At 44.8% G+C, this 27,888-nt stretch overlaps 2 protein-coding genes and 1 long non-coding RNA gene across 3 annotated transcripts in view; 2 read left to right on the forward strand and 1 right to left on the reverse strand.

Annotated features, from left to right (window-relative positions):
- MYO3A (myosin IIIA) overlaps window positions 1-23,326 on the forward strand; it is a 177,708-nt gene extending 154,382 nt beyond the window's left edge. The window contains exons 32-35 of the mRNA XM_067030447.1: window positions 13,190-13,296; window positions 17,209-17,249; window positions 18,608-18,751; window positions 23,209-23,326. Coding sequence (XP_066886548.1) covers window positions 13,190-13,296; window positions 17,209-17,249; window positions 18,608-18,751; window positions 23,209-23,326 — 410 coding nt within the window. The remainder of the gene's footprint in view (window positions 1-13,189; window positions 13,297-17,208; window positions 17,250-18,607; window positions 18,752-23,208) is intronic.
- Window positions 818-27,845, reverse strand: LOC136793869 (uncharacterized). The gene is made up of 3 exons (XR_010839900.1): window positions 27,573-27,845; window positions 3,160-3,245; window positions 818-1,247 (listed from the first exon to the last, which is right to left on the reverse strand). It is a non-coding gene; the product is annotated as an uncharacterized lncRNA (long non-coding RNA).
- GAD2 (glutamate decarboxylase 2) overlaps window positions 27,471-27,888 on the forward strand; it is a 68,215-nt gene continuing 67,797 nt past the window's right edge. The window contains exon 1 of the mRNA XM_059056409.2: window positions 27,471-27,881. The gene's annotated coding sequence lies outside the window, so the exon portion shown is untranslated. The remainder of the gene's footprint in view (window positions 27,882-27,888) is intronic.

Here is a 27,888-nt window from a genome sequence, read left to right on the forward strand (position 1 = left end):
GCTGTGGAACCTGCCAGCCGGGGTTCAACAGGCCACCGCTGCAGCACTGACCTTCATGGCAAACCATACCTCCCCATGAAAAATTTCACTTGGAAGACCAAATCAAACTAGTTTGCAAATAATTATGTCACTAAAGTAAGCCTAATAGTCACCTGAAACTTTAATTATCTCATGCTTCTCAAAAATCTACAGGCATCTTCAAATAATTGCTACACCCAACTTCATTGTAACAACTCAGTCAGCCTTCACTGGATTACGTAAAGTGACCTGGGAAAGCTGCTTACCTATTCTGAGGAAAGCCCTAGACCTAGAGGGCTGAAATAGGGAGGATGGGAGGGAGGCTCAAGAGGGAGGGGATATGGGGACACATGTGTGCATATGGCTGGTTCACTTTGGTGTACAACAGAAATAACACAGTACTGTGGAGCAGTTCTGCTCCAATGAAAATCTATTTTTTTAAAAAAAGTACAAAAGCAAATTTTTTTAGAGGTCACTTTGAGAATTCATCAGGATATTCTAAGTTATAATCATGCCTAATGGTCATGTGGTGAAAACAGTGAAGGGGCCAGTAATATATCTTGAATGTATGGTTATCTGGTGGTTCAGCTTGATTTAAAGACAGATTAAGAGAAAAGGACCACAGAATGGGCCTGGGCTGGATGCCTATTGGCATTGAGTGATGTGTACTGGGAGGTTCATTCTGCTGTTCTGTCTGTTCTTTCCTACTCTTGTGAATGTTTGAAATTTTCTATAATGAAAGATTAAACAAACAAAAAAAGCAAGCCCTAGAAAATGTGGATAATAAATGAGAATAATTAAATTTTCAACTTTATTTTAACAAGCCATGACCTTATTTTATAAGGTTCTCTCTCTGTGAAACATATTTTTTAATGTACGAAAGTGTCAAAAGTAAAATAATGTCCAAATGAAAACTGAGGAACTAATTAAGTTAAAAATAAAATTAGGTAAGTACACGAGCTGCTTATTTTATATCTTTGTTTTGATAATAATCATTATAAATTGAAACTGATAGGAGTTAACTGCACCTACATTTTCATTGAGAGAAATTTAGTACAGGATTTATATAACTAGAGCACGGCCATTTGATCATAGAGCCTATGCTGTTGTATTCAGAAGTATACAATGACATTGCATCATTTCACTTTGAATAATGTGCAGAGTTGCTCCTTTTGGGGGAGGGGGGGTTTCTTCTTAACTATGGTGCACCTGGCAATTTGTGTTGACCTCTGTGAAGAGAAGAAAAAGATTAATTGTAGGATAAATATACCCTAGTAACACAAAAGCATATTTTCTTTCCCTCTTTTTACAAAGAAGCTATGACTGTCCAACAGGCTGTAATTTTTTAATGGGTTGCAAGGTTAACAAATAAGGACATTATGATAATTCCCATGCTTCATTTACATAATACCATCAGTAAATTCAACTCTAAATCAAAGCAGTCCCTTGCCATGCATACATACAGTAGATATAATGAAAATGCTTTCAGAGTAAATGTCAGAAGAAAAGAGCAATCTATTTCTAAATTCTTATGGCATCTAATTCATGCAGTAGTCCTAATATTTTCAGTTATTATGGTGCAGATTTGGTGTTTGTTGTAAGGTGTGCCTGTCATTTCACCATTGTAATGCTGGCCCCTAGAAGTGCATTTTGCAAATTATCCAAGAATATGTCTGCACGTGTCCCTGTAAACATACTTATATCAATGTGAAGACCAGGTAGCTCAAATAATGTTGGATCACATACTTTATAGGAATTGTTTTTCATTAAGAGTAGAAAGTAAAGAGAGATCAGAAGTTATATTGCTTTTCCTCCCAACATACCTCTGGTGATCACTTATCTTCTTACATTTATTTGCTACCATTCTCTCCTCATTAAAAAATAATACTAATTCCCCCAAAATCTTTCAAAAAACGACAACCTTCAGTATCCAAAAACAAATGATTTTATTTACAACCTTACAATTCAGGGAGTATCATTTATTTTTAGCATTTTAATTATAAACTAACCATTAAAGCAGTTTGCCATACATGGGTTTACACTCTGAATTATCAACTGTAAATTATTGATTTTGATGAGTTAACTGATTTAATTCCAACAGAACAGTTGACCTAGAAGCCTTAAATGGAAATAGTTAAATTTTTTGCACCCAAATTATTTCTTCTCATTCCACAATTTTTATCTATTCTAAACTACAGAGAACACGGAGCTGCCATGGAAGCAGGAGGGCAATGGACAGTATATTTCCCCCCAACTTCCCATTAAATGTCTGATTAAAAAAATGCACGAAAAAAAGACTAACCATGTCCTCGGCAAAGGAAACAGTTTTTTCTTTACATATTTTGACATCATATTACTTAGCTACAAGATCAATTCAAAGGGAAATTACATAGCATATTTGACAAAATAATATAGTCAACAAGGTAAATTCACATGGAGTTAATAATTTCATATCACATAGAGAAAATACCTTCTTGAATATCTAGTGTATTTTTTAAATGTTCTTATAGACATACTGGCCTAGTCCATAAACTCCCAAATATCAGAACTGAACCAGATTACATTTTCTGACCATGATGCAATTGAGATAGAAGTGTAAAAATAAGTCTTAAAATTAAAAATCAGTAAGAACTCTGAGGTGAAGCAATTATAATTAGAGTTATCGGTTATTTCAAAATAATAAAAATGAGAATAGCTACATATAAAAACTATGAATATAATGCAACCAGATCTACATTCATGGGAAAATTCAAATCATTAAATGTTTTCATGATTAATTGAGAAAATAATAAAAAAGGATGTAAAGTAAGATTTCTTTTTTTTTTAAAAAAGGAGAACAAGTATTTTTCAGCCCCAGGAAAAACACAAAAAGAGAAATAATTTTGATAAGACAGAAATATACCAGATATCTAAATGAAGCTAAAATAGTATTTTTTGAAAATAAAACAAAATAGACTAATTACCTAAAAAAGAAGCCACAAAAATATAGAAATAAGAACAGTGTTATAATAACTATAGTTGATAATATTAAAATCTTGGCATGCTATGAATGCAGTCAGTTTCACAGAGACAAGTATGAGGCTAAAGTATAAATTTCTGAGAAGACACAGTCAATACGAGATGTGTCTGTCAAAGAATTACCTTGAAAAAAGTGTTCCAGGAACTCATAGTGTTTTAGACAAGTGCATTCAAAATTCATGGAACAAGTAGTTTCCATACTGTGTGATCTGCTTGGGAGAAAAAGAAAAATACAGGAAGTCACCTATTTTATGAAGATCATCTACCGTAGAAGCAAAGTGTGACAAATAACCCTTTAGGAAGAAGGAAGGGAGAGGAGGGAGAAAGGAAAGAAAAAGAAGAAGAAAGCTATGGATCAGTCTCAGGTATTTAGAGGTAAAACTCCGAAGTATAGTACTAGCTAATTGAATGCATATTACATTAAAAGACTATCCAAATAACACATATCAATGTAACATAATATCCAAAGTTCAAAAGAAAAAAGCCATCTTGATAAATGCTAAAACAGTTTTTAATAAAATCTAACACTGAGTCCTAATGAAAAGCAAAACTCTTACTAAATTAGAAATAGGAGATTCTTTAGCAATATAAAGAGTATATTTCTTAAATCAATTGTCAACATAATAATGGTAAAACACTGAAAGCAGTTCCTTTAAAAAGCAGGATTAAGGTAAGGATGCTAGTAACAACACTTTTTTACATTATTTATTTGGGAATTTCTAACAGAAGCAATAGGATAGCAAACAGAAGTTTCTGAAAAGCATGATTATTGAAAAGTAGACAGGATTATACGAGTATTAGCAGACAACATGAATTTTGACAATAAAAATGCAGAGAATGAACCAAAATAATGATTGATACTTGTAAAATAATTCAGCAAAGATACGTAGCTTTCCTATAATTTATAATGAGAAAAGAACATATTGGAAATAAGAGAATAGAATACCTTGAAATAAAGTTAGCAAGAAAACCACAGAAAGATTAAAAAAAAAAAAAAAAAGCAGAGGTGGATAGTGGATTGACCCACTGTGTTTCTGGATTGAAAGATAAGAAAATGTAAACATATTCTAAAGTTGCTTTCTAGGTTAAAAAAATTGTGTTCAATTTCTGTGAGATTTTCTTGAGAACTTAATGTCCCTAGATATCATTTGTAAATTTCAGGAAAAAAGAATAATTATAAATGAGGTCTTGCCTTTTAGATGGTGAACAAATAATATAAAGCTACCATTAAAACCATAGGCCTCTGTTATGAAAATCAACCACAGATTAATGGAACAGAATAGATAGCCCTAAAATTGACTGTAGTATTTATAAAAACCTGTCCCAAAAAGATATACAGCAAACCAATAAGAAATGAACATATAATGCTTAAATTTTTCTGATTTTGGGAGAATAAATAAAATAGCCTTACCTTATACTGAATACCCCAATATTTACCAGATATATTAATGATTTAAATGTGAGGAATAAACCAAGAGAAACCAGACGATATGAATTGACTATTTCACAGTCTCTGCTTAGGAAACGACAAAGCATAAGAAGTAATAAAGAGCATTACAAAGAAACACTGTGATCGATTTACACTGTGTAAACATGAAAACCAAGGCATTGGAAAGCCTCATTTAAAGAGCTATAGACAAACTGGATATAATATATAGAACAAATGGAAAAATGGTTAACGTGTGTAACATAGAAAGAGCTCTTATAAATCATTAGGAAAAACTAACACCCTCCATGGGAAAATGGACACATGGATTTATTTATAGAAGAACAAATGCAAATGGAAAACAAGCATATATATGATTGCCGTGGAAATTAAAAGTATAAATTAAGTTACTATTTTTTACTCATCACAATGGCAGGGAACAAATATTTAACGGTGACAAGAATGTGCTAGTTTAATTATCCTCAAACACTAATGGTGAGAGTAAAGACGCAACATTTCAAAAAGTGATTTGGCAAAATATGTAAAAAAGCATTGAAATCGTTTCTGTCATTCACCCAGTAAGCCCACTTATGAGAACATAGCCTAAGGAACTAATCAGAGCTGAAAGAGAAAAATTATGTAGATGGCCAAAAATAAAATTAGACAATAAGAAAATGATTAATAAGTTATGGCACATTCATATATGGAATATAAACATCCCTTAAAATTCATCTTTCAGAGAAGAACCTTAGCAAACTGCTAGCTAATCTAACTAGGGATACAAGACTGCAGAATTGGAATGGGAATCCTGTAAATATGTCAGCTTAATCTTCCGCCGTGTCGGGGGTTCACTGACGAGCATCCATATACAGGGCTCTAGAGAAGCCGGGAGGCTGGTGGAGGGAGGACCAAGTGCCTGCCTTCCAGTAGAGCGGACACTCTCCGTCCCTCCCTACCCTGGACCTTCAGAGTCCATTCTGTACAAAATGAAGAATCTGAATAACATTCCTGCAGCCTGTACAGGGCTTCCACACCAGGTGGGAGAAGACTAGAAAGCCATCTCCAGATAAGTTATCTTTGCTGCCAGGCTGTCTTGTGCCACTGAAAGCTTTCTTGCTGCCTCCTGTGGCCATGCCTGTGACCAGACATGTCCTTATAAGGATTAGTAGCTTTTTAAAAATATTGGTGAGTTTCACCTTACCTTGATAAAGAACCACCTGTCTTTTGTTACAAAGTATGAGTGGCGCAGGGAGGTGGGGGGAGGCCAGAAAGAAACCAAATGTTGCTTGTTTAAAATCAGGTAGTACTCTTCTATTCTGTGGTTTTTACAGGGCAATTTGAGAAAGTGACTGAGCAGCCAATAAATAATTTTCCCAAATTTGGCTCTTTAGAAAAAAAATTAACGTAGGTTTTCACCTCGAGCTCTATACCCAAATATTTTCCAGATAGAGATCAGTATGATCTTGAAGAACAACCAAGAGGTAACTGGAGGGCTCTTAAATGCCACCCCTGAGTTTTCCTTATTCTCCAGTCAGGTGAGCGTGTAGTTTTTGTTGTTTGTCTCCGTAGTCCCCTGGACGGTCGTACACAGGATGCATGCTCACAGCTCATCGTGACACCCAATAGGTGGCACCCTCAAGACACTGTCAGCGTCCCTGTGTGCTTCTCATAGGGCGCCCCCCTTTCTGTATGCTAGATGGCTGGGGCTGAGGGGGCCACCTAACCGCGTGGACCAGAACGAAACTAGCTAGCCTCTGAGGACTCGAATCCGTGACCTGTGCCCGACAGGGATGACGGGAGAAAATGGCAGATCCATAGTGAGCATGTCCAGGAGACAGATGGCGGTCCAGAGGGGACGTCTGTGGGTCTCCCCCCACAAATAGAGCCGCATTATTCTCCTCTGTTTCTTCTGTGAGACAGGAGGGGCAGGCTGGGGGCAGCATCTTCCCCAAACCTAAGAGTGTAATTTATTGAAAAACGAAATGCTCAGTTTTCAAGGTTCTTGTGCAAAGTACTCAAATCAGAGAGGCAGAAAGCTTGAAGCCCGTGAGCTGTAGGATAAGGACAGGTGGGAGTTGGCTCTAGGGCATCGGTGTTCGGTTGGTAGAAAAAGAAGAGCTAAAGGAATCACTTGAGCAGTTCCGAATGGGGCTGGAGGCTGACAGCTCCCGGCCGAGAAGGTCAGAGGGAGCCTGAGAGCCAGACCGCTAAACACTAAGGCATCCGTGCAGTGTTCAGGACACTCGGGGCAGCAGCACCTACCCTTACAGCTCTTCACCTCAGGAAAACTCAAGGGAACACGGAGTGCAGTAAAACAAGTGGTCCAATTCAAGGCAACCATGAGAAGTGAAAATATCTCTGGGAACTCAGAGCACGAGGCAGTGCAAGGCAGAGAGGAGTGCAGAGGAACTGAACTGTCCACGCAAGCTCAGAACCCGTGTCCATTTCTGCTCAAGAGCACCTCGCCTGGCTGAAGGGCAGATGAGCTGAAAGGCAGACAGGTTGCAAACCTGACTGCAGTGAATCTTGCCTTTAACAAATAGCGGTGAATATTCCTCCCTTCTAAGATTTCCTCTGGATCCCTATATTGCTTAACGTTTATGACTGTCCCTTTGTAAATGGGAATTTACAAAAACTAAAACCTTGATTTCTTAAGGAAGATATTACAATAACATAAGTGCATTTCTGTGCTGCTAATATCCTACTTATACGTGTGATACTTTTGCAAATTATACTCTGCATGTTTACTTAAGTAAAATAGTATAATTATGATTAAAATGAGAATAATACTGAAATTCAATTTTCTAGAGCAAATATTGGCAATGAGTTTTAAATCTGTCTTCTTTCTTCTGAATGCAAAACGTTGAGATGTTTTTCCTTTCATTGCATTCCTGATCAACTCAAATGCTTAATGAAATTATTACCAGAACTACAATATAAATAAATACTTTAGCTTCTGGCTGTTTAATATAGCAGCAACCTTTACCAGTTAATACGTATCATGCACATCATACAAAGTAGTCACAAACCTAATTTTGCTATTGCCAGCGTTAATGCGCTGCTGGTAATTTGTGATTATAAATGTTTATGTCACTTTTGTAATTAAGGGGTTAGAATGACGTTGGCAGGCAATGTTTGTGCTCCCCCAAAGGAACAAAAATTTAGAGGGCAAAATAAACTTAACGCCTTTCTGAAATATTTGTATGCTGATAAGCTCACAGGCAGTTTGTTCTTCAAAAATACAAAATAGCCTGGGGAAATTTAATCTGAACAGTCAGACCCTGTTGAATACATTCCTCAATAATTTTCATTTACCGGCTGCCCAGGTTACATGGCCATATCTTAAGGGAAGACACCCTTTAAGAATATTTAGCATTATCTTGGTGAAGAAAAAAGTCAATTCTGCAAGATATAAGAATTAATTGGAAATTCTGAAAATTCAACACGTTTTGAGATTTTTTATCTCCGTAATATGCACATGCCCTCATGCATAGTTATAATTTTACATAAATATGACCATACCATACATTCTAGGATTCTTTTGAATGCAATATTTTTTTTCATTTTCTCTTTTTTCCTGTTTCTTCCCCCCTCCCACCCACCACCATTCTCCCTCTCTAACCCACGTTACTCTCCCCATCAAGGAAGCTCTTATAAAACATGTGTTCTTTTATATCTTTTGTAGATGTGCATAAATGCCCTTACACACACATACAGATATGGAGGCTTCTTGTCTTTATTTTATTATGCATCTTGCTTTTCTCCCTTTACTGCCTGAGCAGGAATCCCTGCACATCAACAGGTATAGCTAAAAATCCTTCTTTTTAATAGCCGTATACTATTCCATATGAAGATCACAATAATTTATGTAACCTTTCCCCTATTCTTAGGTATTCACTTTGTTTCGATTTTTTGCCACTATGAAAAATGTTGCAGTAAACTTCTCTGAAAATGTCCTTGTATACTGATTTTATTTTTATGGGATAAGCCTCCAGGGGTGGAGTCGTTGAGTTGAAAGGCATTTTGGGTTTTGATAGATTGCTTTCCTAAAAGGCCCTAAGAAGATGTTTCCTTCAACAATTTGTTTGAATTCACTTTTTCTGACATCCTGTCCAGCACTGCTGTCCTTCTGTTTAATCTTAGCTAATGTGCCTGGAGTAAAATGATATTACACTGTTGTTTTAATTCATATTGTCTTGTCTGCTAACAAGCTCATTTGCCTTTCATGCTTGTTGGCGTTTTGGATTTGCTCATCTTGAACTTGCTATTTACATCTTTTGCTCATTTTTCCGTTGGTCTGTATTTTGTAGTCATTTGCTACTTTTTTATGACTTCTGAGTTTTAGTTAAGACATTTGTACCCCTAGAAGATTGTTCATGAAGTCATCCAGATTTTCTTTCAGGAGGTTTGTGGGTTCTTTCATTTACATTTATCTTTGAAGAATCAGGATTTATTTTTATATTTGGTGACAACAGTGATCCAGTTAAGAAAATTATATTGAGTGTCTGCTCTTCACTTAGCACTGTGTCCCTAAGCTGAACTGGAATCAGTTAGACTTCTTAGCATCTCCAAACACCTACCACCTGTACATATCCACTGAAAGAGCATGAGGGCATCAGATCCTAACGTATAATGCCCACCATCCAAAAACATATGGTCCCACTATTTTTTTCAAGTCATAGGTAAAAATAGTAAGCGGCAAGAAGTGTGAGATTAAGTGTTGCATTATTTTGCTAGGGCTGCCATCACAAAGTTCCACAGACTTAGGAGATTAAACAACAGAAATGTTATTTCCTCACAGTTCTGGAAGCTAGAAGTCCAAGGTCAACGTGTTGGCAAGTTTGGTCTCTTCTGAGGTCTCTCCTTGGCTTATAGATGCCGTCTTCTCCCTTTGTCTTCTCATGCCCCTCCTCCTGTGTGTGTCTGTGTCCTAATCTCCTCTTCTTATGAGGACACCTAGCATACTGAATTAGTGAGGCCACAGTGACCTCACTTTGAAAACCCTTTCTCCAAACACCTTCATATTCTGAGGAACTGGGGGTCAGGACTTCAATGTATGAATTTTGAGGGGACACCATTCAGCCCATAACACGTTTTAAGTAAATTGCACAGCCTGTGAGTACCAATGGTGTTCACGTGAGACGGACATCGCTGGGCCATCTGTGAAAGCCTCACGGAAGAGGCGGAGGTGGAGACAGGCACTGAAGGATGCTTAAGATTTCAGTGAGACCATGAAAAACCTCTCGATGAGAAGACGAGAATAAGCAAAGTTACAGCTCTAAACATGGTGTGCTGGGGTTCCAGTTAGGTAACGAGGCTGACCAGAGGAGGCAGTGTTCATTTGGGGAGGAAGTGGGAGATAAATTGGAATGGCTGAGACTGTAAGTAACTTGGATTTAGGAGAGGTTTCGGTTTAATGAAGAAGGAAAAAAGAAGCATCATGAATTTTTGGAAAGTGAAATATCATCGTGGTATTTAAGGAAGGAAAATCTGGTTTTCATTTGTGAGATAAAGCACAGGGCACATTAAGACGCTGCCACGGGCTTCCCTGGTGGCGCAGTGGTTGAGAGTCCGCCTGCCGATGCAGGGGACGCGGGTTCGTGCCCCGGTCCGGGAGGATCCTACGTGCCGCGGAGCGGCTGGGCCCGTGAGCCATGGCCGCTGAGCCTGCGCGTCCGGAGCCTGTGCTCCGCAACGGGAGAGGCCACAGCAGGGAGAGGCCCGCGTACCAAAAAAAAAAAAAAAAAGACGCTGCCACGGTTGTTCAATGAGCAGTTTAGCCCAGGGTGGTAGCAAGGGTAAGCAAGAAGAACGGCTGGGTGAGTATTGGGCATTTCAAAGGATGTGTCTCAAGAGTTGACACAATTTGCTGGTTGCCTGCTTCTAGGAGACGAAGAAGAGGAATAAGGCACAGGTGACATCAGTATTACAGACCTGGGGAACAGAAATACAGTGCCATTAAGGTTGTGGTGTACAGAATCTTAGATGGAGAAGAAAGATGGCCCCTGACTCACCTGAGTCTGAGAGTTTGAGATGCAAGTATTCAATAGGGGTAGGAAGGTAGGGCCGAGCTCTGGTGGATGAGAGGTTCTAGCCGGGGTAGGGAGTCATTGTGCAAAGTGCAAGGAGCTGAGAGCACCATGATTCATTCCAGGAGGCAAAGGATTGTTTGCTCCTCCAGCAGACTTTTATTAAGCACTCACTGTGTGTCAGGCATTTCCTTAAGTGCCAGGAATACAAAGGTAAATGAGATAAGGTGTCTTGCCCTCAGAAACCTCACCCTCAGTCATGAAGGGAAGGAAGGGGTGGTCGATAATGTTAAATGGTGATGAAATCAGAGATTTAATAAAGACAGAAAAGTGGCCGTTGGCTTTGACAATAAAGTGGTCACCCTTGACTGTCTAGAAGGCAGGTTCTCTAGAGTCTTGGTGATAGAAATCAGATAGAACGGCAACATTTGATGAGAAAATGAAGAAAGAGCAAGACTTCCTTTATTCCCAGAATCTTGTTTGTTTTTCCCTTTTGTGGCATTTATTCGGGTTCTTTGCCACCTTAAATTTAATTAATTGTTATTACAATAGTAATATTCTGATATTTTAATTCAGACTTTAAATCATATTAAAGTCAAGTTAAAATTTAGTCCCTGGTCACCTTTATGTTTCTAAAAACATAATAACTTGATACTATATTTTCATGTTTCTTGCCATTCAGACTCAAATATAAGTGGATATGGCCAATACATTTAAAAATAATAAAACTTGGCAAGAGCCAATAAGATTTGTTTAATAATCAGCCCTGGGAGAGAGGGTAAGTAAGGAGAAGGAAAATAATAAAAGACCACTGTTTTTGGTGGTGGCGAGAATTCAGGTTTTACCATCTTTCCTCGCGCCTGTGACGGTCTAAGACAGGATTTGGCTAGGGCTCCGGTATCTGGATTCCCTCCACCTCCTCTGTCTGCTCCTTTGGAGGAAAAGGGAGAGAGAGAATGGGAGATGAACCTCCAGGGATTGGTTGGAAAAGTACTTTTACTCCTTCTATCTATAACTGATCTCTATTAACGTGGTCTCATTAACAAAGATCCCGTTTTCTTTTGTTTTATTCTAAAAAGGACGGTAATGAATGACTGTCCTGGTTTGCACTGTTCCGCGCCTTACACAACGATGACATGCTCCCAACTAGCTGATCTATCTTTGTCATCCAGCAATTTCCCAGAAAGTTTAAAACGAACGAGTTGGGTAACGTTAGGACATGGATGCTCTTGTGACACATGTGTTCGTTCACGCGGTGAGCTGGGGCTGGGACTAGTCAGGCATCTGTGCGTCTCTGTCCTGGTTGGAGTGGTCGTACACTGCCTGTCACGGCTGCTTACACGTAGTAAGTACGGAGCATTCATTGATTTGATTAGGTTTGACTTGATCTGATTAGAATCGTTTGGAACAATGCAGTTCCTCTGTGTATTTCTATCTCTGAGGATTAGGAATTCTTGCTGCCCCATTATTGTATGCAGTAATGATCCATTGATGCCCTTAAAGTCCGGCTGAGAAATGTGTGCTCAGATTATCTGTTGAATGTAAGCCACTCTCCAGTAAGCACCCATGCCCCACTCCCAGCCCAACCCTGGTATATTTATCACAAATACACTTAGGGGATGGGGTGGTCAAGAATCATGAAAAATAGACGGAAATTCTTTGTAAGCAGCCTGTTAACTCTGTAGACATAAAGCCCCTTGTAACAAGCCCTGACAGCAAAGTGTGAAGATCATCAGAAGCTCTGATGATGTTGCTGCAGATTTGAGAACTTGGCTCTATCAAAGAAGGAGCAGGGAGAAGAGGACAAACGTAATTCTTTCTTGGCCAAGGTTTTTAAAGTCCAATCTGAACATTCTAATAGTTTGAGATTCTAAATATTGGTGAATATTTGTCCAGCCTGCAGTTGAGCAGTCTCTTCGTTTGGGTCATAATATGAGGTGGTACTTTTAAAATGAGGATCATGCAGTGTTTGGATGGATGGATGGATGGTTGGGTCACTCTGCAGTGCCAATGACGGGGAGGCAAGGAGACAGCAAGATTCTATGAGCATAATCCTCCTTTCTAGAGATTTTATGGCAGCTTTGTCTGCTCTCTCCGTCCACCCTCCGCTGCCATTCCACATTATCAAACTGTGCATTTCTCTTCTTCCCCTTACTTCTCAAAATCCTAGACCACCAGACAATCAGAAGGAAACACATGATAAGGAATATAATAAGGGTTGGCGGGGGGAACAAAGGAATTTCCTCTTTCTCCCAGTTTTTGCCCCAGTTGTATGTATATAATTTGTTTTGTTTTTTTATAAATTTTTATTTATTTTATTTTATTTTTGGTTGCAGTGGGTCTTCATTGCTGCGCACGGGCTTTCTCTAGTTGTGGTGAGCAGGGCTACTCTTCACTGTGGTGCGGTGGCTTCTCTTGTTGCGGAGCCCGGGCTCTAGGCACGTGGGCTTCAGTAGTTGTGGCTCACGGGCTCTAGAGCGCAGGCTCAGCGGCCATGGCTCACGGGCTTAGGTGCTCCGCAGCATGTGGGATCTTCCCGGACCGGGGCGCGAACCCGTGTCCCCTGCATTGGCAGGTGGACTCTCAGCCACTGTGCCACCAGGGAAGCCCTATAATTTGTTATTTAACACAAACGGTAAACAGTGCTTGATACTAACCTTTGTAACTGAGTGCTTGTTTATGATCACCTTTCTTGTAGGTATCTCCAAAGGAGAGGGGCCAAAGATATTGAGACCCCCAAGGCGGCCCCGGAAACCCAAAACACTAAATAACCCCGAAGACTCCACGTACTATTCTCTCCTGCATGTAAGTGGCTCAGCCTCATTATCAGGTGGGAGCCATAGCATCCCCTAACAACCAGCGTGGAAACTGACCACACTAGTCCTGTCCAAAGGGAGGGCTTTGCAAAGGGGATGCCCCTCGGTTTCTGCTTACCTGCCCCTCCCTTGACGGACAGCCTGGGCACTTGGCTGTCCTCCAGCCCCTCTTCCTCAGGGTCCATGCCTCTCCCGCAGTCCTGTAACCCCTGTGTCCTCCCAGCAGTTTTCTCTTCTGGTCCTGTAATCTGAGCTGCTGTGCAAATATCAGCTCAGAAAGAGAAGGGCATCACAGCAGGAGCTCTCCAGGGAGGAACCTTAGTGTAAATGGAGGAGGAAGGAAGGAAGGGGGAGGAAGAGCCAGTGTTGAGCACCTTTTAAATTCCAGGCCTAGAGTGAGGTGTGTTCACACACATGGTGAGATCGAATCTTAGAGCCTGGAGGGTGGCATTCCCATCTCACAGATCAGGATTCTGAGACACGGATAAGGCACCTCTTAGCTGTCGGGGCCATTAATGGTACGGAGGTCTTCTGGTTTCCCAGCTCCTGTTGACTCACGGTGAGTAGCCTGGGAGCTCTTGGTATCACCCCTGCCAGCCTGACCTTCCTCTAGGTTCCTGTTCTCCGTGAATGCCACCAGCATCTGCCCGGTTACCTAAACCAGCAAATTGCGAGGCATCCTGAATCTTGCCTGCTGGTCAGTCACGCTAAAGTGTGACTTCTCCCCACAAAGCCTCGCTCTGATTCATCTTCTCCTTCTGGCCTCACAGCAGCTACGCTGTATCAGACCATCTCATTCCTCACCTGGAGTAGTTCAGGCCCCACCTAACTGCTTCTAATCTCAGCCTCTGCAAGCCATACCGGAACATTTCTCTAAACCATAGATTTGATTGTGTTCCTCCCTGGAGAGTCCCTTTAATGGCTCGGCAACTCCGTCTGCATCAAGTCCAGACTCCAGGGACCTTCCTGGGACCCAGGGCCACTCTTTGCCCCCGTGCCCACCGGCCAGAGTTAACTGCTGGCACCTCTGCCAGTGCGTGGCCTCCCACGGTCCCAAGTCCTTTGCACCTGCTGGTCCTTCCATTTACAATATTTATTCCCTCTCTCACTTCCTGCTGCCACGGTGAAGACAGCAACAACCCTCCATGTCCCTGTAGAGCCCAGAGAATGTTGCCCATGAGTTGGAATTAAGTTTCCCACCTCCCCAGCAATAAATGAAGGTTGACTTTCAAATCAACCATCTCCTAGTCCTCTCCCTTCTCTCTGCCGATTTCTCTCCAGTGTCTTTGGAAGGGTCCTCTTCCCTTTGGTGTTGCCGAGGATTCAATCTTAGATTCTCTTCTCATCTCATTGCCTTCGGACAGTCTCATCAGCTGCCATGACATCGGTTTCTACTGATTCCTGAATCCTGGTCTCTGGCTCAGATTCTCCCTCTGACTCCAAACTCAAATATCAGAATACCTAGTGTTTGTTTTACATATTCCACATGACGCACAAAGGCAGTCATACGTATATATACATTCACCTATATAATATAGGTACATACACACACACCTCCCTATATACTATGGGTACATACACACACACCTCCCTATATACCATGGGTACATACACACACACATACACACACCCTTTTATACTATGGATACATACGCACACACCTATATACTATGGGTACATACACATATCCATCTAAAATACACAATTAAATGGTTTTCAGTATAATCACAGAGTTGTACAACCATCACCACAGTCAATTTTACTTATTTTTAAATTTATTTTCAAAACAATTTTAATGGAACTATAGTTGATTTACAATGTTGTATTAGTTTCAGGTATGCAGTAGACTGATTCGGCTATATATGTATATATAGCTGACTCACAAATGAGTCCCTGCCCCCAAGAAGCTTACTTAGTCATTGTACTATGATTTTTAAAATGAGTATAAAGGGCTTCCCTGGTGGCGCAGTGGTTGAGAATCCGCCTGCCGATGCAGGAGACACGGGTTCGTGCCCTGGTCCGGGAAGATCCCACATGCCGCGGAGCAACTAAGCCCGTGAGCCATGGCCGCTAGGCCTGCGCGTCCGGAGCCTGTGCTCCGCAATGGGAGAGGCCACAGGAGTGAGAGGCCCGCATACCGCAAAAAAAAAAAAAATAAAATGAGTATAAAGTGTTTTCATGCATCTTAATTTATCAGGGACTGGAAACCTTTTTATAACCCTGAATCTTGAAATCTGTGGCTTCAGTGAAACATAAAACATAGAAAACTAGTATATTATTTGAAGTGAAAACACACCGTGGGTTCATATTTATCTGGCCTTTACCCAGATTTGGGGTGTTACACGTAAGAGAAATTTATAGCTGTGATGGAGCCCTACCCACTTTAACCATCAAAACATTCTCTGTACTTTTAAATGGTTTTCACGAACATCTTTCTAAAATACATTATACTGCACATTTTAAACCTTTTCTTCATGACCCAGGTCACTGTAGTGAGCAAAAATGTTTGTACTTTATTCAGAACTATGCTTATCAGAGAGGCTCCCTGACAGCCGTATCTAAAGTAGCACGTGTCTCTCTGTATCTTCCTGGCCCTACTTAATTTTTCTTCATGGCAGGTATAGATATGTATCTGCTTGTCTCCTGGCTGACTCTCCCCTGTGGGCTAGAAGCTCCAGGAAGGCAGGGACTTTGCTCACTCTTATGGCCCCACTGTTGCTTGTCATGAGACTATTTGCTAAATAACACACGACTTACTTTAGACAAGGCTCTCAGGCTGCCGAGCTGTGGACAAGACACCCCTCATGCTTGCCCGACACGAGCAGCTGTGCTGACAGATGTCTCACCTATTAATATAGCTTTCATTTCTCCTTGGATGTCACCACTTAGTATGGTCATTCTGACTGCCTTAACATCAATACTAGCTCTCTTCCATGATTTGATGCTCTTAATCTCCTACATCTGGGGAATGTTGCTGTTGTCATGTCCAAAATTAGAGTAAGCTGAAGCTTAGAAACGTGGCTGTGGAGGAGAGAACATTAGCTGAACACTCACGCCCCATTGTCACAGCGTGTAGTGTCTGCTCTAACACGTAGAAGCTGTGCAGCCATCAGCAAAATGACTCCATGCCAACAGCCACCTCAAGAAGTGAGTAATGGACCCCGCCATATCACAAGTCCCTTCCGGTCCCATTATTTTTCTGGGGCCTTCCCTCATCCACACCAGTAGGTGGTTTGGCCACTCCCAGGTCCCTTTTTTGTTATGTCTGCATTTTGACTACCCTCTTCCTCCTTGTGAAGGCCTCTGAATACATTATATATTCGTGTATTTCCAAAAGGGAAGTAAGACTCTGTCCGCTGTGATGTAACGGTGAATTTTAAAGTCTTACGATAAAATGTATTTCTTTATGTCAGGTGGGAGGGAGAGGGAGTGCAGTTGCCCTAACTATCCACCCATCTGCTTTACCTGCAGACAAGGATGACATCAAAGCAGCCTAATTACCTTGCCTAAATACAACTACATTTGTGATAGAGAGATACTTTCCAGAAAGTCTGACATTTTGTCCCCATTTGTAGGTAGATACACGTTATGTAATCTTGTGTAGACTGGTCACCACTGTGTGGTAAACTCTTTTTTTATATGGAATGCAAAGATTAATTTCATTCCCGGCCTGGTTAAAAAAAATACAACACAAATTCATAATTAGTAAAATTTGAGTAAATTAAAATTTTCAATTGAGTAAAATTTCTTTAGATTGTAAATATATTTTATCCACTTGCTTATTTCTATATCAGCTTTATAGGAATAAATTTATATGTTAATACTATAGTAATATATAAATTAATCTTATTAAGATCATAATATGATATAGAGTCTTTTTATATTATTCTATTCTGTTTAGAAGTCAATCCAAGAAGAAAAACGAAGATCAAGGAAAGATAGGTAATTATTATGTCTTTTTAATGTCATCTTATCAAACCAAAATATGAATCCATACGTTCAAATTATGATTAAAAACCACCCATTTTATGTGGATAGATTTGGGGTAGTAGTGTGCTCTCAATACATTTATATTATAAATATGAGGTTTATATGTAATTTATAAGATCTTACCTATCGGAAATATACTGAGATAACACAGTGCAAGGTATTTACTGAGAACTGAAATAGTTTTTAATAACTTGTACCGTCCAGTACGGAATTTGCTTTTCTTGTCCCGTTAACATGGTTTTGATGGAGCAGTTTGAGTAGGCTCATGTTCATGAACTTTCTTTCCCCGAACTCTTCGTACTGTTTCGTTCTTCAACACAAGCTAAATCACTTTTTATAATGTTTATGCATTTGTTAGGAAGATGAGGTTTATGTCACCTGCGGGTGTGGCCCGCTTCTACTCACACTATACCCCTTTCCCTATAACATTTCAGCCCACCAGTGCTTTACTCTTTTAATATTACACTCTTTTAATGTGATAGTTCAAGCAACTAATTTCCCGACAGTGCTCAAAACAATTGAGGGTTCTTCTACTAAGCATGAGTGGACACAGAGTTCCTGATTTATGAAGCAGTGGCATTCTGAAAGTTCATTTACAGATTGGTATCTTACCTTGAAAAGCACTTTTCCCCAAAGTACTGTAACACCCAGTAGTTTTTCAGACTTACACCTGTTGACCTTAGATGAAGTTCCATCAGACCAGAGATACCAAGCACCACAGGAACCAGAGTGTAGTCTGACTAGATGCAAGAATGAAAATGGTCGGGGACCCACCCCTGTGTGTGTGTTGTGTGCAGAAATTAAAACCTAGCACAGAAATTAATCCCCTGAAGACAAATGGGTAGGGAAGGACAGAAGGTTACCTGTGACGGGAGTAAGGTAAGATCATGACACGTGGTGTGCCTCAGTGGTCTGATACAGTTGGGAAACGCTTGTGTTAGTCCATAAAGGTCAGCTTTCCTCCTGGTGGCCCAAGGGTCACTTGTGAGGTGTAGACTGGCCAAATGAGCGTTATAATCACCCGCTATCTAGTGACTGCTAGTTTTGTGCCAAGTTGAATGCGGTAGAACTTGGAAAAGCTGTTCCAGCAGCTAATGCCCTCTTAAAGGTAAGAAGTGAGGGGTTTGTTTTTCTTTAAAATTTATGGTATATACTGTTTTTGCACATTTCAAGACCTCTCTCATTCCTGTTGACATACATGTGTTACTCCTTAATTATCGTAAATACTTTAAACGAAGAAAACAAGTGTCTTGTAAGTTTAAGTGAGTAGACAGCTTGATACTGTGGTGTGTTTGTGTGTTCATTTGCAGTCAGGGAAAATTATTAGATTTGGAAGATTTCTATTATAAGGAAATTTTGCCCAGTCATCCTGGACCAGAGGAACACAACCTTAGTTTCAGAGAACGAAGACAACAGCAAGAACTCCAGAATCAATGTTTTAAAGCTGATGAAAGGTAATAAATGTACGTTGAAGTACAGCATTTTCCATTTTATACTCATCTCTCCATTTCTAAAGCATTTTCATTTATTTCATTCATTTTCATTCACTTACTAATGACAAAGCGTTCTTACTGAGCTTTGCATCTTATGATTGATGTGTTGTTTAAAAGTAAAATCATAAGGATTATGGTAGGGTAATCAGACATCCCAGTTTTTCTAGCACAATCCCAGTTTTTACCTGTTTTCCTGGTGTAATCATCAAGAGCACTCCCTTTTAAAAGTTCTTTGGTTTGGATGATAAATTATATGGTCATACTATATACTTATAAACAATATCTGTGTTTAATAATATCCAAAATCGGTGTTTAAGCTCTAACCAGTATGATTTTATTTACTTATTGGTTTCTCAATTATGCTGTGTAATTTCTCAGAATCAGTGATTTCAGACCAAAAAAAAAAAATTGGGGAGAAATATTTATACAGAAATACGTATTTTGGATTTGATTTTCACTTTGCCACCAACTTTGTTTGACATTTAACTTAAACCATTTGTAGCTTACTTACCTACTTTGGGAATGTGTTTTTCTTTCCCCAAAAAATTCTTTGTAAAGTTTTGAAATCGAGGGCACATGATAACATGGACGTGTGGTATATGAGAAATGGGAGCAACGCCAGGCAATGAAAAGCTGTGTTTCCAAAATCCTAAGCAAACACCCTGTCTGCCCAGGGCATGCAGACCCCCCCCCCCCCCCATAGCTGCCTCTTTTACAGTGTGCTGTGTGGTTAAGAGAAGAGGCTTTAGAGCGAGATGGTCTTAGATTTGGGTTCCGATTCTGCCACTTAGTAGCTGAGTGACCTTGCCGTGTTACTAGGCCTCTTTAAGCTTCCGTTTTCACATCTGCAAAAGGATTTACTAGTTGCCTCGCCGTGTTGTTGGAGAGATTAAATGAAATGATGAATGCGGGGCGCTTAATGCCAGACATGGCGCCCGGCAGGTGTTCCATAAACGGTGGCCGTCGTCAGCTTTATTTGCTTGTCCAGAACTGACCTGAACTACGATTGCTGCCCCTTGTCTCCAAAAGAAGATGTATTCTTCCATCTTGGAGCTTAGAGATGTTCTGGTCCAACCACAGAGTTCTATACGGGAGAATACAAAGTGCCCGAGAGATTAAGGGACTTGCCCGAAGTCCCACATTGAGTGAGTGAACTAAAATCCAAGGGCTTCCACTCCTTGTTCAAATGGCTTCTCACTGACTCACCTGCTTCCCATTTTAACAAGCCCGTCTGCCTCCCCTCAGGCGTGTTCTCCCCTCCCCGCAGCGGCAGGGACACGTCTGCTGTGAACGCGTTCACTCCCTGGTGTTCCGTTGGCGTCTGTGGATGTCGAGGCAGTTCGCTAGACTAGAAGCTGGGAGCTCACCTCAGAGGAGCGCTCGCATGTGCTAGGCCGCGCTCTTGTCCTGTTACCTTTGCTCTTATCTCACTTAACCCTCACAGGAGCGAGCGAGATGGTTCCTCTCCTTGCCCTCTTTTACAGGTGAGGAAGCTAAGCCTGCTTAGTTTCATACTGCAAACAGTCACCTAGATAGTAAATGATGGGGTTAAAATTTGGACACAGGCCTTTTTGAATTTAGAGCTGATAACCTTTAGCACCCACGCTGGGTGCTTGAGGAGGGAGTGATGCAATCGTGTCTAAGATACCATCCTTATATCTGTATCTGAGGATCTGGACTCTAGAGAGAAAGGATTCTTATCTAACCATGCAGACAGGTAACTCCAAGGCGGAATATTTCTAAGCTAAGGAAGATTAAAGAGACAAAACAACCAAGTGCAGTAGGTCAACCTTGATAGGATCTTGGCTTTAAAATCGAAAACAAAAACAAAACAGAAAAACAGCTCTAAAGGACCTTTTGGGACAATTAGAGAAACTTCAGGCCAAGCTATACGTTGGAAGACGTTATTGTAGAAAGAATATTTTATATATCTTATTATATATATTAAATTATGATCTAATAAATTTTATATATTTATCCTATATAGAAATATATAGTACATTATTTTATATAGACCCTAATACATTATTCTGATAAAATACTTATATATATTAGATAATATAAACTCTCTATATTTAGTGTGTTTAGATAGATAAATAAATAAATACACACACACACACACACACACACACACACACACACACACACACCCCACCCAAGTACACCAGAAAGGTATGAGCAGGTCTGGGAATCAAGGACAAAAGCAGTGATGATGTGAGTGAGTGTCTCATGAATTTGAACGAATGAAAGCAATTGCAAGGTAGTCAGCAATAACCTGGATGACTGTCCTTGTAGCTACGACCAAACCTTCTCTTTGTGCTCCATGTCCACCAGAATGCTGTCCTGCAACTGTCCCCTCTCTCTTCTGCACCTTGAATGTTTGTTCTCTTTGCCAAGCCATTTCTGACAATCTGTGAACATGATCCAATTGGACGCGTCCTAAAAAAGTACCCTTGACTCGATCTGGAAGTCATCCTCGACTTTCCAGAGCACCCGTATTCCTGCTCTTCATTACAGCCGAAGAGTAAGTAGATGGGTGAGATCCTACCTCCTCCTGGGCCTCTCTTCCCATCCTTTCTTGAGCCACCACACTCAAGTTTCCATTCCCATCACTCCATGGGAACTGTCCCTGCCAAGGTCACCATATCCAGTGCCGATTCTCAGTCCTTATCTCAACCCTGTCAGCAGCAGGTGACACTCTTTCTTGCAACATTTTCTTCGTGGCCTCCAGGACAGCAGGCACTTCTCTTGCTTCGCCTCCTCCCTCAACCTCTGCTGCTTCTCTCTCCCCTTTGCTGATTCCTCCTCATTTCACTGACTCTCAACACTGGAGAGTCCGGGTCCTTTGCGTCATCAGCACATACCCTCATGGCCTTAAATAGCATCTATGTACCGAAAATTCCCAAACTGAAATCTCTAGCGTAGGTCAGGGCTTATATCCAACCACCTATTCCGTATCTTCTCTTGAATATCTAGTCAGTATCTCAAACTTAGCGCAACTGAAACCAAAATCTTTATCTCCCCCTCCCCCATGGCTCTCCTGTAGCCTTCCCCAGCTCGTCAAATGGCAACTTCACTTTTCCTGTGCTTTAAGGTAAACACCTTGGAGACATTCTTGATCCCTTTCTTTTACACCCCACATCCATTCAGCAAACGCTTCCGGATTGACCTACCAAGATAACTAAAATTTGACCAGTTCTAACCTCCACAAGCCTGAGCCCGTCAGTCTTGCTTAGACTATTGCAGTGTCTCTTAACAGGCCTCCTTACTTCCACTGCGTCCCTCCTCAACTCAGAAGCCTCCGGCTTGTCTCTTGCTCTAAGTAAAATTCAAATGCTTGCCGTGGTCTCAAAAGCTCTATGTTGTCTGCCACACTGTCCCCTCATCCCTCTGGCTCTCAGCCCTCACTGTTCTCCCCCTTGCTTGCTCCATCCAAGCCGCAGTGGCCTCCTTGTTGTGCCGTGAACACAATACACACACTCATCTGGGGGCCTTGACGTGGGTCTTCCGTCATCCTGGAATGACTGACTGCCCTTCCCCAAGAGATCTGCCTGGCTCTCTCCTCCCGTTCCTTCAGGCCTCTAGACAAATGTCACCTTATCAGAGAGGCCTTTCCCGATCACCCTCTATGCACTTGCTTAGGCAGACACACACAGGCACACGCCCGTCAGCCTTTCCCCACGGACCTGCTTGACTTCTCTGTAGGCTCTGTGGACCTCCCGCCACCTGGTGTGTTGGAGCTGTCCATGGTCCTCTCCCCCACCAGCCTGTAGACGCTGGAAACGCAGGGGCTTGTGTTCACCCATCACCTACGCTGGTGGCTGATGCTTAGTAGCTGCTCCATGAATAAATGAAAGAATGGCTGTAGCTGCACTTTAGAGAGCCCCCCACTTCCCCAGGCAAGCTGCAGACCCTAAAGGTAAACGTGGGCATGGCTTCCCAGCAGTGGGTTCAGGAAGGTGACCCAGCAGCCTCCCTGAAAACGTGGAAACATTGAAAAAGCTGACAGGGCCCACTGCTTGCGGCTAACAGAGGGGTTGGTCAGGTTTGGGGGCAGCGTTTTAAGGAAACAACTGAGCAGTTGCAAAATGATGGTTGTCTGTATAGGCACCTTGAGTTTCCTGTTTGAGCAGAACGTACTAAAGTGTTTGTTTATTGGTTGTGAATTTATTTCAAGCCAAACCGAACTCGCCTTTCTGAACTACACCTGCTGGTGCTTTCCTTAGCTGTCATTCACACGACCAGGTGCCACCAACCCCTGAGGCGATGTCGCAGATCCGTTTGAACGTGCGGTTCTTACGCGCCCGCAGTGTGGTGCGGGGTGTGGGAGGGGGACCCGCGTGACTCGGGAGGGGGGGGGGCGGGGATGCGCGGCGGGCGATGCCGCCCTGATGCTCGGCCCCGGGTCTCGCTCGCAGGTGCTGGGCGGCGGGGGACCGCGAGGAGGAGGAGGATGGGCCCACCGCCAACCCCTACGACTACCGGAGGCTCCTGCGCAAAACCTCGCAGCGCCGGCGCCTCGTTCAGCATGTGTAGCCCCGCTGCTCGGCGGCCAGCGCCGTCGGGATGCGCCCGAGACCGCGGAGCTTGCCGGGGCCGAAGCGGGGGATCCTCAGGCGCCGCGCCATCCGGCGCCGGGGCCGCGGCCCTGGCCTGGGCAGGGGCTGCCCGCTGTGCGCGCCCCCCGGGGGCCCGGAGGGCGGAGGACTGAGCGCCCTTCGGACGCCGCGGCTCCGCGCTCGCGCACCCTCCACGCCCACCGGCCGCCGGTTTGGGCATCCCCGGCCCCGGCCCCCGGTGTGTCTCTTTGTTCACTCGTTCGCGACTCCTCCCGTGGACCCGACTGCGCCTGAGCTCTCGCCGACCCCTCCTCCCTCCTTTTGGGCAACTTCCCAGATTTCGTCTTTCTCGGAAACGGCTCTGCCCGGCCCGCGGCGTCCTCGCTGACGGGTTGAGTCTGTGAGGACAGAACAAAGCCGGGGCGGGGGGCGGGGGTTGGCTCTGAAGATGAACTTCATCCCTTCCCTTGGTCATTAAGGTTATTGAATAAAGGAAGTGCCTTGGAAAGTTCGCGGCTTTCGGGGCTGGTCCGCCGGATCCCCCCTTCGAGCCCAGCTCCTGCTGTCCGGCTGTGCAGGTGGCAGGTGGCAGGGGCCGGGGAGGGAGGGTGCGGGGTCTTCGGTCTCCATCAGCGAACAACACCCCTCCCCGCAGCCATCCCAAACTTACCATCTAACGTAGAACCCCGTAATTGAGACACAAACGTGGCCTCTAGACAAATCTCCAAGCCCTGCAACACAGCGCGCTCGCGCGCACAGACTCCCTTTCTCTCACCCCCCAGTCTTCCCAACCGAGGTGTCCTCCTCTGGCCCCGCCTGTAAAAATTCTAGTCCCGCCACCGAGCTGAACTGTCAAGATTTTTAAGGTTCTCCTCGTCTGCAGATTTGGGGCCGCCTCCACTGCTCTGGATTTTAGTGTATTTAAGATGGAGGGGAGGGCGGTGGGCGGGCAGCCTTTTTTTGCCTTCTTCAGTCGACTGCATCTTATTTAAAAACCCAGGTTAAGCTCTTCTGTGGAAGTGACGCACTCCGCGTCTACACAGCCCGGAGAGGGTGATGGAAAGGGGTGCGGTGGTACCTTGGACGGCGCAGTTGGGAGCAGCGTTGTGGCTGGAAGGGGGCTTGTCTCTTGTGCCGGCGTCCCCGGCTCGTGCGCCACGGCCCCGAGCCAGGGAACTTGGGAGAAACAGTCGAGGAGAGAGTGAGGGCGCGTGCGGCTGGCTGAGAAACCTCCCACTGCGGCAGTGCTGAGCTCCGAGGCCAAGTGCGCTCAGGCCCCGCTCCCTAACCTGGGTTCACGCCGCGGCCTCCACCCGGAGCGAGGCGCCACCTCCGCGGTGTGGGCCGTGGGCACAGCTGTGGTTGCTCCTGGCCTAGGTACCCACGAAAGTGGCGCTGCCGAGCACCGTACCCTGGGGTGGGCGATGGAGGGGCATCTGTAACCTGAGCTGGCCCGGCCCCCTCCGCCGCTTCTCACCCGTCCACCCACCAGCAGGAGGCCTTACGGGGGTGGGTGGGGGGAATAGCTCTGCTTTGTGGCCGGGCCTACTCAGTCCAAGCTTCCAGAGTGGCTCCTGCAGACCAGAGCCTTGGCAGCCCAGCCGGACGCTGGATAGAGAGGCAATTGGGCCCCTCCCTAAAATCCCTCCCCCCCCCCTTTTTAAGTGGGACTAGAAAAGAGAATAGCAAACACGCGCGGTGAACGGTTGCGATGTTTTTGTTCTCCTTTTTAAAAAAAATTTCTTTGTTTTCTTTCCTTTTTCCTCCTCTCTTTCCATCTCTCCTTCTTTGTCCTTTGACACTTAAGCGCTGGGAGGACACCAGGGAAAACTCGTAGCGCGCACTATTCTTCGGCAGGTCTGCAACGCAATTTCCGGGTAAACTATGGACAAAAAAATAGGTCAACCAAGGAAACCGGCCCCCTCCGGCGGCCCCTGGCTCGTGGCCTTTCTCTTCCGTTACTCGGGAAAGGGCCTTCGAAAGCTCTCCCCCAGCGCTGGCCCGCCTCCCCTTCCCGTTCAGTGGCTGCCTCCTTTGAGAACTAATGACGGTAATTATTACCTCCCAGAGCTCTTTTGTTATCTCCAAGCCCAGGCCCGAGAGAGCGGGGGAGTGGGCTCTTTTTCGAAATGACACTCTTTATAAAGCAAATTTTCGTCTTGGTAGGGCCGCATTGAGGAAAGACAAATCAGATACCGCGTGCATCTGAAGAGGGTGTGTTAAATAATAAACGTAAATACCACCATTAGATTCAAAAGACCCTGGAGTTGCGGGATTTAATGCGGTTTAAAAAGCAGGATTTAAAGTCATCGCGTTTAAAAAAATCTATTAAGTTCGGGCTTTGTGATTTCTACCTTTCTCGTATTTTAATCCGTTTCTTTCTTCGAGGCTAAAGAACCTTTTGGTTTTTGACCACTCATTTCGTAGCAGAAAAGTTCAGCAACTCCAGCCTTGCTGACTCGAAGCGAAACATTTGCAGGATTTGGTGTGTGTTTAAACAAAGGACGGGTCTCTCCGGCTCGTACGGGCGCTGCTGGAGCAGGAGCCGTGGCGCCGCTCTGCCAGCGGCGCAGGCGGCCCACTCACGAAGCCCTTACCCCCCTGGAGTTGTCACCTGGATCCCCTGGAGCACTGGAGCCGGGGTCGCCGGAAAGAGGGGTGGAACGCGGGCCAGGGTTCGTGCCAGCCGCGCGGCCACAACTTGACGCAGGCTTCTCGGCACGGCAGGCTCTGCGCCAGGCCTAAGGCCGGACCCGTCCAGCGCCCTTCCCCGCTCCCACTCCTGGGCTCAGGTCCGGAGGCCACGGTGCAGATCCTACGGATCCTCCAGGCTCGGGCACGTGCCCCATGGCCCATGGTCCCCGGGACCCATGACGCCCTTCCTAAGCGAGGGCCGAGGGATGGTAGCCAAGACTGAGGACCCGGGGGTCTCTGCTTTAGTAGCAGCTTTGGTAACGTGGTTGGGAGAGCGGAGAAAGAAGGTCCTGTGAACACAGTGGAAATGAGAAGCGCTCGCCCAAGGGGAGCAGCACGAGAAGAATGCGCCGCGGGAGGCGGACGCAGCACTTTCCCAGCATGGCCATCCTCACCCCTCTCTCTGCGCACCCAGGAGCTGCGAGGCAAACTTGACACTGATCTTAACTGCCAAGGGAAAGCAGCAACGCGAACTCAACGGGCCCCAAATTCTCAAGGCGCCCTCCCTTTGTTTAACAGCTTGTAGAGAAAGGAAAATGTAAGGGAGGAGAGATGATGACTTTCTCAGGAAAGGAGATACCCCTCACCACCAAGCCTCAGAAATAGCGAACCCCCCCCCCCCCCGCATCGTGAAGATTCCCTTGGGGGATCAGGTGGTCATTAATTTGAGGCCCTCTGAAACGAGGGCCCAGCAGGCCATGCCTTCTTTCCGCCTTTGGACAGCTCAGATGGCTTACTGGGAAACTCGGTGCGCGCTTCCCGTGCACACAGCGCTTCCCGTGACGCGTCAGCAGCGGGCCCTTCCGCGCCTCCGCAGGCCAAGGTCACCTAATGACCTGATCCCATCCCCCCGGCAGCCGTCAACCCTGCCGGCTCTAGCTGTCCTCCCAGTCCCCTTCCAAGAAGTGTTCGTTCATTGCTCTGCCCAGGCTGGGGTCCTTGGTGATAGAGTCCAGCATGGATTTTAATTGCCTCCATCAGCAGTTTTTCTCCCCGGCCGTCAGTCAGAAGGTGGACGGTGGGTTCTGCGACCACGCGCTCCGAAGCGCAGGAATGGTGCGCCCCCGGGCACTGCGCGGCTCACTAGGCAGGCGTTAGGCTCCACTAAGGAGCCGAACTGAGCCCATCAGTGCATAGATGCCCTCCCCCCACCGTCCCCTCCCCGGGCTCGCGAACCGCTCTCGATTCCGATTCCGGCCCAGTCTCCAGGGGTCCCGGGGTCACAGCGACCTCAGCACCCTCTTGGAGGAAGGCCGCGCGGGAATCGCGCCTCCTTCCCCGCAGCGGGGGCCAGACCTCAAACAATACGCCCATCGAGGCAAAGAGCAGACTGCCTCGACCACCCTTCCCGCCTCGCCAAGGTCTCCAGTCCACCCCTGCTGAGGCGCCGCGTGAGCGCTCGGGACGGCGCACCCGGGCCCGCGGGGGCGGCCGGCGCCACCACGCCCCACGCACGCCTGCCACCCACTCACGCTGACTCCAGCTCTGGCGCACTGTCTGCCTCGCACTCTCACGATTCGGCTCCTAACCTCTGCCGCGTTTTCTGCCGCCGTCCCCTCGTCCTTCCCTGTTGGGCTCCCTCTCCTTCGAAACCGCTCCGGCGCTCCGCGCTTTCCCATCTCCTGGCTGTGAGGACCCTGCAGGTGCCTTCTCTGTGCAACCCCCAAAGCTTTCAGAGCGTTGCCACGTCTCCAAGCTCTAATCGCAGCACACACGCGCGCGCGCACCCGCAGACACGCACGTTTCCTGCCCCTGTGTGACACCCACCCTCTGCGGGGCGGCCGCGCCGGTGCCCGCGCGGTGTCCTCATCCCGCCACACACACACACACACACACACGCGCACA

This window comes from Kogia breviceps, chromosome 3 (genome assembly GCF_026419965.1).
Source record: "Kogia breviceps isolate mKogBre1 chromosome 3, mKogBre1 haplotype 1, whole genome shotgun sequence".
In the NCBI taxonomy this organism is placed as follows: Eukaryota; Metazoa; Chordata; class Mammalia; order Artiodactyla; family Physeteridae; genus Kogia; species Kogia breviceps.